The sequence below is a fragment of the Thalassophryne amazonica genome, chromosome 18 (genome assembly GCF_902500255.1).
Source record: "Thalassophryne amazonica chromosome 18, fThaAma1.1, whole genome shotgun sequence".
Taxonomy (NCBI): Eukaryota; Metazoa; Chordata; class Actinopteri; order Batrachoidiformes; family Batrachoididae; genus Thalassophryne; species Thalassophryne amazonica.
Window position 1 is genome coordinate 54383111 of NC_047120.1, and position 13355 is coordinate 54396465.

At 42.5% G+C, this 13355-nt stretch overlaps 1 protein-coding gene across 1 annotated transcript in view; it reads left to right on the forward strand.

Moving 5' to 3' along the window:
* Positions 1-13355, forward strand: part of LOC117530936 (ankyrin repeat and fibronectin type-III domain-containing protein 1) — a 322495-nt gene that overhangs the window by 287307 nt on the left and 21833 nt on the right. Inside the window, exons 9-11 of the mRNA XM_034193900.1 lie at positions 11528-11725; positions 12399-12512; positions 12619-12716. Of these exons, the coding sequence (XP_034049791.1) occupies positions 11528-11725; positions 12399-12512; positions 12619-12716 (410 nt within the window). The remainder of the gene's footprint in view (positions 1-11527; positions 11726-12398; positions 12513-12618; positions 12717-13355) is intronic.

Sequence of the window (13355 nt, forward strand, 5' to 3'; positions counted from 1 at the left end):
CTAAAGTATCTTATTTTCCAATTCAGAGTAACTCATTTGTTTTCAATGGGACAGAGTAAATGGGCTGTGAGCAGTTCACATTTTGTATTTTGTGAAGCTCCTCAGTTGTACTCCAGACTGATTAAGCTTTAAAACTCAACACTGAGCTTTGTATTATTACCTTTTGTAAAGATTCCAAAATGCCTTTATATCGTCACATAAATGACTAAGGAGAATAACCAAGCTGACACCTATGAGACACACTGATTCAAAGAGAAGCTCGCAGCCACTGCGGAGACACCAAGAGCCGCAGATTTAAACACCCAGATGGACATTTTGACACAGTGCTTTAAACTTACTGTCAACAGTGGAATCTAACGCTCAACAGTGGAATCTGCAATGAACAAACACAGACCACACAGACTAAACACAGACACACACAAGTCCCAAACACTCCAAGAAGGACCAGCCACCAAAGAAGAACTACAGTGCATTACTGTCCTTTGTGACCTGAACCGCTTTGTATTACCTGTTAGTTTTATTCACCATCACAATCCGCCGCTGTCACTAACCACCATGCAATAATTCAAGTATTTGTAGTGGATGGAACATCTCATCTAGTGTATAGCTCTATTTTTATTCCTCACTACACCCTGTGGACAGCAAGAAGATATAGACAGTGTTCCAGTTTCTGTAGGTATTAATGATTTCAGTTCAGTTTGTTTTGGTATGTGCGTTAAAAATTATGAGCTGCTTATTTCCTCAGTGATTGTGCATTAACAGTTCAAGGTACTGAAAGCTGCTAAAAGTGCTAACACCATTAGCATACAACATTAAATAAAATGTGGATTTCACTCAGCATGAATAATTGCAACAGGGACGTCTTAGATGATTCATCACACTACAAGCCATATTATTCAAGGTATTTGTTGTAGGAGTGGCCTCTGAGGGAGAAATGCTATGATGCTGTGAGCGTTGAAAGTGCTTAGCTCTGCCACTATCAGGCAAAGTGACCACACATTACTTTATGGCTTAAACCATATTAAACTAAAAAGTAACAAAAAAAATTTGGAGAGTGAGACTATCTGTCGAGACCAAACCTTTTTTTGTGTGTTGTACCTGGCAGTAAACATGTTTATTTCTGCTCTAAATTTGGACATTTTATCATGGACTTGAATGGGAACCTGCTCGCTTTCTTAGCCAGCCTCAAGCGGCCAGTCAAGGAACTACAACTTTTTCTTTTTCGGGATGGACTTGTTCTGAGCCCATCGAGGCTTACTGCTTCATTTTTGTTAGCAGATTAGCTAACTTTGGAAAACATTAGCAGACTAATTTCATTCCACTAAATTTAGTTCCACTAATTTTTAAATCAAATGATATTTTTTGAATACAGTTTAATGGTAAAAGCTTTTGTAAACCATAAAAATCACTCTTTTGTCCCTGTTGGAGCTTATACAGTAATCCACAGAGGTGGGACGAAGTCACCATCAAGTCACTCTCAAGTCATGAATCAGCAAGTCTCAAGTAATAATGACCACCAGTTGGTTGCAAAGCTGACTTGAGACTTGACTTGGGACTTGCAGATTGATGACTTGACAGTGACTTTGTCCCACCACTGGCAATCCAACAAGTGAAATCAACACATTATGTAAAGGCAACAAGTATCACCTCGAGGAGATGGAGGAGCAGAAGGTCAAGCCAGAATAAATACTTAAATTAGATGATTAAAATAATTTTCCATATATAAGTTTGTGTTTAATACTTCTTAATACTTTATGTACTGTGAATAAACAGTATGTTGAATGAAAACTACTGTTAATTTGTTTATTTAATTATGCGTGTACATCTTGATGTCTTGCAGTGCTAAACCCTTTTGGGGAAGCTCCAAGCTTTTTAAATCTTTTTTTTTTTTTTTTACAAGGTTTTCAATCCAAATTCATATAAAGTAGGTGAGCTTTGCCCACCACTGTTTTTTGTTTGTTTGTTTGTTGTTGTTTTTTTCAGAGCAGAAGAACATTTATGCATATGAAGTCATATATTACTCTTCCTCAACAATGGTTCCACCATAAACTGGTAGAAATGCAGCCTGGTTTGCTCGGTGATGGCAAAGCCAGGTCATTTTTGGCAGAAAATAATGTTATCTCGGCTGTCATGATTAAAAACCATTTGATATAATTAAGTTTAAAAAAATTACACAGGTTGGAGTGTCACATTGGCTTCTTGTCCCACCAACATTTGGACCCTGTTTCTCTCTTCTTTGTTTTTTGGCAATTTGTCAACTGGCACCAATGCCAAAAGTTTCCATTCAAAGTGCCAGTGTGCATCACCAGGAGCATTTATCTTTTAAAAGCATGCTGGGATTACAGTGGTAGCATGGAATATCGGCCAGTAACCCAAGATGCATGCTCAATCTATACATTTGGCTCAAATATACAAAATGGTTCGCCTCGTCTTTTAATGTCAGAACTGATATGCAAGTTGGCAGGACTTAGCAAGCATGTATTAGCGCAGTAATTCAAAGCTACGTACCATCCTGGTTTGAACTGGGGAGGATTAACATTACTCTTCTCCACCCACACCTACTTCACCAGACACCAAGTCAAGAGAATTCTGGGAGCATGCACTCGTGTCGCACGTAGCCACATCCACGACACCACAGAGGTCCTTGTGTCCTGGATGGCATCAAATTTGCAAATTCTTTGTTTGAGTGACATTTATTACAATTAAATTCCATTAGGATTCAAAAATATAAATGATTTTTTTAACATACGAGGGTAGGCTGAAAAGTTCTAAGGCTCCCCATGAAGGAGTAATGCATTAACTGCATTATAGTGAGCCTTAGAACTTTTCAGCCTACCCTCGTATGTCAGACATACAAACATTTCTAAACACAAACCTAGGAAATAATAATAAGAAAAGAATTCCAATGACATCATCTGAAGCTTCTGGTATATGTATAACTACTGTATAATTGTGATACACCAGTTTTCCACAGGTTGTCCAGGAAATTCAGTGTACAATTTAAATGATGCCTATGCACTCGTGTGTTCCCATCATTTTGTGTTCCGTTATAACTTCTTGCGACCAACACTCCTCCCTCTCACTTTCATTGCCCCATTTTCTGTCATTTTCTAGGTGATGTCATCTCTAAAGTGAGACTGGCTGGTTAAAAGCAGTTTATTGGGGAATCTGCTACAGGATTTGGTAAACAAAGACATTAAAGAGTGGTCTGCTAAAACCAGCTCCCAAGCTGTGGGATTTTGCTGTATCAGGTCTATATCCTCTTGCACTGAGGCATGCTGTTAAAGTAAAGAAGGCAGCATGCTTGATGTGATGGATTCAGATTGTTGAAAAATGTCCAAAGGCCTCTCGTTGACAATGAAAAGAGAGAGGGGAAGTGCCTGACAAATCTAGCAACTTTCAGATTCTGACACTTCATCAGTGAGTATTGATTGGCCAGCTGTGCGGCGTTGTCAGTAGCCTGGTGCATTATTTTTCTTCCACGCCTGTATTGAAGGTTATTAACACTTCCTTTCACGGATACACATAACACAACAACATTGAATAACAGATCACAGCAGCGATAACACGGCTGAACTTGCGCACCAGGATCAGCATACATATGATTCCATCCCTGTTGGCATTTCGCTTCATCCCTGCCCAGGCTGTCGAAAGATCTGGTCAGACCATGTGCAAACATACAGTGTGCTGCCACCTTAAGACCAATGTGTTAGTTCTCAGGTGGTCAGATTTGTGAAGAAAACTTTGTCTTGAAATGTTTTAAGAGAAGTTAAAGCTCGATGTGACTGCATTGTGTGTAGCAATGCTTGTTACTGTTTTTCCATCTCTATACACTTTTAGTGTTTGTTTTGGTCCGCCCTGCCTTCACTGCGTATATGCCATTTTGGACCACAGCAACACATCTGAGACGGACTCTCTACATCCAAAGCGAACAAAGGGAATAATGTGATTAACCATCAGATGACAAAGTAAAACATCTTAAATCATTCTAAAGTCAGTTTTAAGCAAAAAGGAGGCGATAATTAGTGAATCACTGTTGACGCTCAGAAATTATGCTGCTAAGCTGCGAAATGACGCAGGCGGACTGATTTTTAGGGGTGACCATTCAGTCGGTGACACTGGTATCTATTTGCATCTGGGTGAACTAAGATACTGCAAATAGTTTCTTGTCCTACGTCACAGGCAGGTAGCATCAATCAAACGCAGAGCTACATATGGGTAGCCCAACTCTTCCCACTGAGGTACTTACCCTACAATATATGTAGTTTTATTTCCTCACCTAGAACATCACAACACAACATCCCAGTAAATGGTAAATGGACGACATTTATATAGCGCTTTTTCATCTGCATCAGACGGTCAAAACGCTTTACAATTATGCCTCACATTCACACTAGCACACTCGCACACTGATGTCAGGGTGCTGCCATGCAACATGCTCACAACACACTGGGAGCAACTTGGGGATTAAGGACCTTGCCCAATGGCCCTTAGTGATTTTCTGGTCAGGCTGGGGTTTGAACTGAGGATCCTCTGATCTCAAGCCCAACACTTAACCACTCGACCATCACCTCCCCCTCTTCCCTCACAGGTATATGAGGGAAGAGGGAATATGTCACTATGTGCTCATAGTGACATCTGTAAGGGCTCCTTCACACATAACACGACACAGGGCGAAAGAAGCAGAAACCGGAAGAGAATACACAAACAAAAAGCGAAATGGGGATCCGCGAAACATTCCACCTGCTGTCAGGAGGGACACGGTTGGACAGGCGTTCATGACAGCGGCGACTGTTTCGTGCACGCTCATGCGAACACAGTGCCAGCAGCTGGAATGTGTGGCACCACATCTCGCTGCTGTAGAGAAAACAAATAAAAACCACACACCATAAAGAACACCGTGATTTCTAATAATAATCCCTCTTATCTAGCAGACAGTATGATCCTTCTGTTCCTCTATATGTGACCCATGGTTATAGACGTACAGTCATGAATGACATGAATGAAGCAGTGCACGCGTATGTCCACATCTGCTGGCCCAGCGTGTGTCCAGCGAGCGGCGTGCCAAAGAATAGACATCGCATCATGTGGACCATAGCTCACGTGGGTGACGTGACATTCAGATCCCCAGCTGAGTGTACACATGATCAGATGGTCCTTTTCACATGGAGCAGCCTGCCGATGTGCATGCAGACACAGTCATTCCAGCCCGTGGCAAAGGTGATATGGTTTTATGTATTTCCATGTGAGAACAGCAGGCACACGCACACGCCACATGGTGTAGACTTGTAACATGGTGTCCGTCATAACACCGTATGTGTTCTTCAAATCGCGGGTCCAGAGATCTCAACATCTGCTGCGTGTGCGGCCACACCCACCTGTTTGTTCAGCACACAGGTCAAAGTGTCACTCTCTGTTTCTGTGTTCTGTGATTTTTTTTTTTTTTTTTCATTTCAGTTATTTGATATGTAATTGTGTATGTAGTTATTGTAGTAATTATTTATATACTTGTCCTGGCTGTGGTCTCTGTGTTTTTAATTTAACACGTTGTGTGCACTGAGCCGTCATTTCCAGCTCCGAAAATCAGCTGAGAGGAGTCTTGCTGTGCTGTGTGCACTCAGACATGGTTGGCCGGTTCCCATGTGATCTTGTCTGTACAAAATTAACAGCATATCTTGCAAGTGCCCCCCCATGCCACATGTGTTGGGGGAGTGCGACACGCGCCACATGTTGGGGGGAGTTCCACACAGCCACACCCATGTGTGTTGCTTGGTGACACCACACTCGTGGGGCACTTAAACAGTTTTCACAAACAGCTCAGATGTGGTCACCTGCTCTCTAGTCTCGTGCTGGGAGTGCAAATAGCCCCGCCTTTTTTAAGTGTCCAGCGAGCGGTGTTGGATGTTCGTGTGTGACACCTGGAATTTGGCCGACACCTGCCGAGAGAGAGGTCGAATGGGCACTCGCAGTCTTTCGGCCGCTGGTGTGCGCGACCGGTTGTAGTGACAGCTGTACAAGGCATTTGAGGCAAGTGGCAATTGACTCCTCCTTCATGCACCATTCTGCCTCAGTCGTGTTATGTGTGAAGGGGCCCTAAACTGGGCACTGTGAGACCTTAGAAGTGCCAGAATTCCGAGGGTTGGCTCCCAGAGCATGCAACAACAATCTCCCATGAGACAACTGAAGATTAATCTGGATTCATGCTCAGTACTCTCCTCAGTAGGTGCAAATCTTAGACAACTGACTACCTTTTGTACTACAATGGTCTTCTGAGACAACGAAAAACTGCCAAAGTTCAACAGTGTACCTTACCTAGTTATTCATATGGATATTCCAAAGAGTATTTATGGCCCAAATTGTATTTGTGGTCAGCTGTGCAACATACTGTTCACCAGCTTCCAGGCCATTTGGCCAATTTCCACCACTCCTTTTTCACTCCAAATTGCTGGCACACATGTTCTAGTTGCCTTAAGGAACTCAACTGCTGGGGCCAAGGTCATGTTGGCCTCTCTGGCTACTACTTTGCTGATTTCTACCAAGTTTGGTATGTCAATGAAGACTGACCCAAAAATCTTAATTAATTCCAGCCAAAGGTCAAAGAATTTGATTTTCAGCCTGAATTGGAACAAATGTGGCACACACACTTAGATCAGTGACAGAATTGCCAAGTAATCAGTCCTTTGGGTGAGAATCAAAGTCATTGATGTCAAATATCAGATGACTGCAGTCACGTCTACATGTACAATAGCCTAAACCTTCTCAAAATATGTTTATTGGGATATTTTTTTATGTTTAACAGAGACTAGTAGACACCCCTAACTTGTAGTGTTTAAGAAAAGTGATACTTTATTTTCTCTTCTGTCCCATCACTAAACTGTGTCTTGGACTGGTGGTTGGCTCTCACTGCGGTATTGTATCACTTCCTGTTCCGGAGCACAGCGGTGTTTTTCTGTATCTGTTAGCTGTTTACTCTGCGCAGTTAGATTGATCTAGTTATCTAGATTACGATTTGTTTCCCAGTGTAATCTTTATGTGCCTTAACTAAAGCACTCCTTCTGCTGAATCACCTATAAATTATTTACACATTATTCACTTTGCGTGTTTTTAGGAATCCGCTAGCTTAGCGTAGCTACTAGCTCTTAGCCGATTTAGCATGGCGGCTTCTCCTGTCTCTCCCGCACTTTTCTGCTCTGGGTGTGAAATGTTTAGTTATTCCTCGGCCTCCTTTAGCAGTAACGGTACTTGTAATAAGTGTAGCTTATTCGTAGCTTTGGAGGCCAGGCTGGGCGAATTGGAGACTCGGCTCCGCACCGTGGAAAATTCTACAGTTAGCCAGGCCCCTGTAGTCGGTGCAGACCAAGGTAGCTTAACCGCCGTTAGTTCCCCCCTGGCAGATCCCGAGCAGCCGGGAAAGCAGGCTGACTGGGTGACTGTGAGGAGGAAGCGTAGCCCTAAACAGAAGCCCCGTGTACACCGTCAACCCGTTCACATCTCTAACCGTTTTTCCCCACTCGACGACACACCCGCCGAGGATCAAACTCTGGTTATTGGCGACTCTGTTTTGAGAAATGTGAAGTTAGCGACACCAGCAACCATAGTCAATTGTCTTCTGGGGGCCAGAGCAGGCGACATTGAAGGAAATTTGAAACTGCTGGCTAAGGCTAAGCGTAAATTTGGTAAGATTGTAATTCACGTCGGCAGTAATGACACCCGGTTACGCCAATCGGAGGTCACTAAAATTAACATTAAATCGGTGTGTAACTTTGCAAAAACAATGTCGGACTCTGTAGTTTTCTCTGGGCCCCTCCCCAATCGGACCGGGAGTGACATGTTTAGCCGCATGTTCTCCTTGAATTGCTGGCTGTCTGAGTGGTGTCCAAAAAATGAGGTGGGCTTCATAGATAATTGGCAAAGCTTCTGGGGAAAACCTGGTCTTGTTAGGAGAGACGGCATCCATCCCACTTGGATGGAGCAGCTCTCATTTCTAGAAATCTGGCCAATTTTCTTAAATCCTCCAAACCGTGACTATCCAGGGTTGGGACCACGAAGCAGAGTTGTAGTCTTACACACCTCTCTGCAGCTTCTCTCCCCCTGCCATCCCCTCATTACCCCATCCCCGTAGAGACGGTGCCTGCTCCCAGACTACCAATAACCAGCAAAAATCTATTTAATCATAAAAATTCAAAAAGAAAAAATAATATAGCACCTTCAACTGCACCACAGACTAAAACAGTTAAATGTGGTCTATTAAACATTAGGTCTCTCTCTTCTAAGTCCCTGTTGGTAAATGATATAATAATTGATCAACATATTGATTTATTCTGCCTAACAGAAACCTGGTTACAGCAGGATGAATATGTTAGTTTAAATGAGTCAACACCCCCGAGTCACACTAACTGTCAGAATGCTCGTAGCACGGGCCGGGGCGGAGGATTAGCAGCAATCTTCCATTCCAGCTTATTAATTAATCAAAAACCCAGACAGAGCTTTAATTCATTTGAAAGCTTGTCTCTTAGTCTTGTCCATCCAAATTGGAAGTCCCAAAAACCAGTTTTATTTGTTATTATCTATCGTCCACCTGGTCGTTACTGTGAGTTTCTCTGTGAATTTTCAGACCTTTTGTCTGACTTAGTGCTTAGCTCAGATAAGATAATTATAGTGGGCGATTTTAACATCCACACAGATGCTGAGAATGACAGCCTCAACACTGCATTTAATCTATTATTAGACTCTATTGGCTTTGCTCAAAAAGTAAATGAGTCCACCCACCACTTTAATCATATCTTAGATCTTGTTCTGACTTATGGTATGGAAATAGAAGACTTAACAGTATTCCCTGAAAACTCCCTTCTGCCTGATCATTTCTTAATAACATTTACATTTACTCTGATGGACTACCCAGCAGTAGGGAATAAGTTTCATTACACTAGAAGTCTTTCAGAAAGCGCTGTAACTAGGTTTAAGGATATGATTCCTTCTTTATGTTCTCTAATGCCATATAACAACACAGTGCAGAGTAGCTACCTAAACTCTGTAAGGGAGATAGAGTATCTCGTCAATAGTTTTACATCCTCATTGAAGACAACTTTGGATGCTGTAGCTCCTCTGAAAAAGAGAGCTTTAAATCAGAAGTGTCTGACTCCGTGGTATAACTCACAAACTCGTAGCTTAAAGCAGATAACCCGTAAGTTGGAGAGGAAATGGCGTCTCACTAATTTAGAAGATCTTCACTTAGCCTGGAAAAAGAGTCTGTTGCTCTATAAAAAAGCCCTCCGTAAAGCTAGGACATCTTTCTACTCATCACTAATTGAAGAAAATAAGAACAACCCCAGGTTTCTTTTCAGCACTGTAGCCAGGCTGACAAAGAGTCAGAGCTCTATTGAGCTGAGTATTCCATTAACTTTAACTAGTAATGACTTCATGACTTTCTTTGCTAACAAAATTTTAACTATTAGAGAAAAAATTACTCATAACCATCCCAAAGACGTATCGTTATCTTGGCTGCTTTCAGTGATGCCGGTATTTGGTTAGACTCTTTCTCTCCGATTGTTCTGTCTGAGTTATTTTCATTAGTTACTTCATCCAAACCATCAACATGTTTATTAGACCCCATTCCTACCAGGCTGCTCAAGGAAGCCCTACCATTATTTAATGCTTCGATCTTAAATATGATCAATCTATCTTTGTTAGTTGGCTATGTACCACAGGCTTTTAAGGTGGCAGTAATTAAACCATTACTTAAAAAGCCATCACTTGACCCAGCTATCTTAGCTAATTATAGGCCAATCTCCAACCTTCCTTTTCTCTCAAAAATTCTTGAAAGGGTAGTTGTAAAACAGCTAACTGATCATCTGCAGAGGAATGGTCTATTTGAAGAGTTTCAGTCAGGTTTTAGAATTCATCATAGTACAGAAACAGCATTAGTGAAGGTTACAAATGATCTTCTTATGGCCTTGGACAGTGGACTCATCTCTGTGCTTGTTCTGTTAGACCTCAGTGCTGCTTTGATACTGTTGACCATAAAATTTTATTACAGAGATTAGAGCATGCCATAGGTATTAAAGGCACTGCGCTGCGGTGGTTTGAATCATATTTGTCTAATAGATTACAATTTGTTCATGTAAATGGGGAATCTTCTTCACAGACTAAAGTTAATTATGGAGTTCCACAAGGTTCTGTGCTAGGACCAATTTTATTCACTTTATATATGCTTCCCTTAGGCAGTATTATTAGACGGTATTGCTTAAATTTTCATTGTTACGCAGATGATACCCAGCTTTATCTATCCATGAAGCCAGAGGACACACACCAATTAGCTAAACTGCAGGATTGTCTTACAGACATAAAGACATGGATGACCTCTAATTTCCTGCTTTTAAACTCAGATAAAACTGAAGTTATTGTACTTGGCCCCACAAATCTTAGAAACATGGTGTCTAACCAGATCCTTACTCTGGATGGCATTACCCTGACCTCTAGTAATACTGTGAGAAATCTTGGAGTCATTTTTGATCAGGATATGTCATTCAAAGCGCATATTAAACAAATATGTAGGACTGCTTTTTTGCATTTACGCAATATCTCTAAAATCAGAAAGGTCTTGTCTCAGAGTGATGCTGAAAAACTAATTCATGCATTTATTTCCTCTAGGCTGGACTATTGTAATTCATTATTATCAGGTTGTCCTAAAAGTTCCCTAAAAAGCCTTCAGTTAATTCAAAATGCTGCAGCTAGAGTACTGACGGGGACTAGAAGGAGAGAGCATATCTCACCTATATTGGCCTCTCTTCATTGGCTTCCTGTTAATTCTAGAATAGGTCCCATCTTATCTTAGGGACCTCGTAGTACCATATCACCCCAATAGAGCGCTTCGCTCTCAGACTGCAGGCTTACTTGTAGTTCCTAGGGTTTGTAAGAGTAGAATGGGAGGCAGAGCCTTCAGCTTTCAGGCTCCTCTCCTGTGGAACCAGCTCCCAATTCAGATCAGGGAGACAGACACCCTCTCTACTTTTAAGATTAGGCTTAAAACTTTCCTTTTTGCTAAAGCTTATAGTTAGGGCTGGATCAGGTGACCCTGAACCATCCCTTAGTTATGCTGCTATAGGCGTAGACTGCTGGGGGGTTCCCATGATGCACTGTTTCTTTCTCTTTTTGCTCTGTATGCACCACTCTGCATTTAATCATTAGTGATCGATCTCTGCTCCCCTCCACAGCATGTCTTTTTCCTGGTTCTCTCCCTCAGCCCCAACCAGTCCCAGCAGAAGACTGCCCCTCCCTGAGCCTGGTTCTGCTGAAGGTTTCTTCCTGTTAAAAGGGAGTTTTTCCTTCCCACTGTAGCCAAGTGCTTGCTCACAGGGGGTCGTTTTGACCGTTGGGGTTTTACATAATTATTGTATGGCCTTGCCTTACAATATAAAGCGCCTTGGGGCAACTGTTTGTTGTGATTTGGCGCTATATAAAAAAAATTGATTGATTGATTGATTGATTGGAAATGTACTGAGTTTAATCTCATTCTTTTACTTCTTAGTTTTCAGTTTGGAGGGCCGAGCAGTGCATTTGGCCACCTTGGTGCAGGAGGCTGAGCAGCGGGTGTCCGAGCTTCAGACCCAGGTTCACGGCGAGGGCCCCGCCGAGCGCGAGGGATCGGACCGTGAGCGGCAGCTGAAGGCCTGGGAGGGGAGGCTGCAGCTCTTTCGGCGCATGCAGACGGGGTTCCAGCACACAAGTAAGAGGACTTTGATGTGTGTCACTTTTCATGGGCAGCGCCACTGAAGAAAGATCACGGCTCAGATCTTTTCAGCAGTTGGCTTTAAAATGCTGAACCCTTTTTCTCTGCTGGCATGCTGTCTGAGCTGCGTTAATAGCTTCCACACTGGCACATGACTCTCTCTGTCTCTCTGTGTGTGTGTGTGTGTGTGCGGTTTAATTTTTTTTATGGGAATTTCAAGAAACGCTTAACGGTAGGACAGACAGCCCCCCACTCCCCCCCCCCTCCCCAAAAAAAGGCACTCCTCCTGTTCTGCCCAAATCCATCTGCTGTTTCAACCAAAAACAAATCTTTTCCCACTTCATTGTTCCATGTGCTCATGTAAGTGCGTGAGTGTGGATGGAAATTATTCACCACATGTAAAAACTGTGTTTAAGTAGTTAAAATCACAATGGCGGCCTCACAATTTTCTTGGTTGATTGACTTGACATTTGATGGAGGATTACAAATGTGACATCAGCTGTAAATTGCTTCAATTATACAAGCATCCACCACATGATACTTCTGAAACTCTTCCTTGATATTAAAGAGCACCAGAAAGACAGAATCATGCCAGTTGTATGAGTCGCTCTGTTAGAAGGCTTATAATGTGTTCTTTCGACTTTCTTCTGCTCCTTTGTCTGCTTCCCAGACCCTCCAGAGGCTCCCACTGCAGTTCATCTGTCAGTCAGCAGCAGCACTAGTCTCAGGGTGGACTTCCAGGAGCCGCTTTCTGTCAACTCTGCTGTGGTAACAAAATACAAAGGTCAGCCCTCGTGTCCCGTCTGCTGGGCTACACCAATGACAAAACCAGGGCTTTTTGAAAGATTCAGTGCAAACATTTGATGTTCTTAATGTCTGTGTTTTTGCAGTGAGTTGGAGCTGTTCTCCCTCCTTCAGCCCTTTGCTTGGGGAGACGATGGTGGAGGACATCACTCTACTGCAGTGCAACATTACTGGACTCACTTCTGTAAGTTTTATACGGATTTCACCAGTTTTGTCACCTTTTAGTCCTCCAGTGTCTGGATTTTTACAGTTAAAGTGTTAAAAACAGGATCAATCTTATCCAAAATAACAGAGAATGACGCCAATATGTGCATTTTCACCCACTGGTTTTCTGAAGAGTGGGTTTGAAGCTCAAATGGGATGTTTTTAGATTTAGCCATCTTAGCAGTGCCTGGCTCTGCCTAAATACCAACCAGCCCATAAATGGGTAAAGGGGTGGAGCATGGGCAAGACCAGCATGACCTGGGCTGAACATTAGATTAGATTAGATAGGACTTTATTGATCCCTTGTGAAGAGTCCCTCAGGGAAATTGACGTTCCAGCAGCATTATATAGCAGCACACAGGGTAAGAAGCACACAGAGAACATGCCCCCCAATCTTGTAGTTATCAAGCTAACTTAGGCTAATAGGTTGTGTAACTTGGTCTGGTTGATTAATGTATGCTTCAAAATGGTAAAATGGTAAATGGACTGCATTTATATAGCTCTTTTCCATCTGCATCAGACGCTCAAAGCACTTTACAATTATGCCTCAAATTCACCCCGATGTCAGGGTGCTGCCATACAAGGTGCTCACTACACATCGGGAGCAATAGGGGATTAA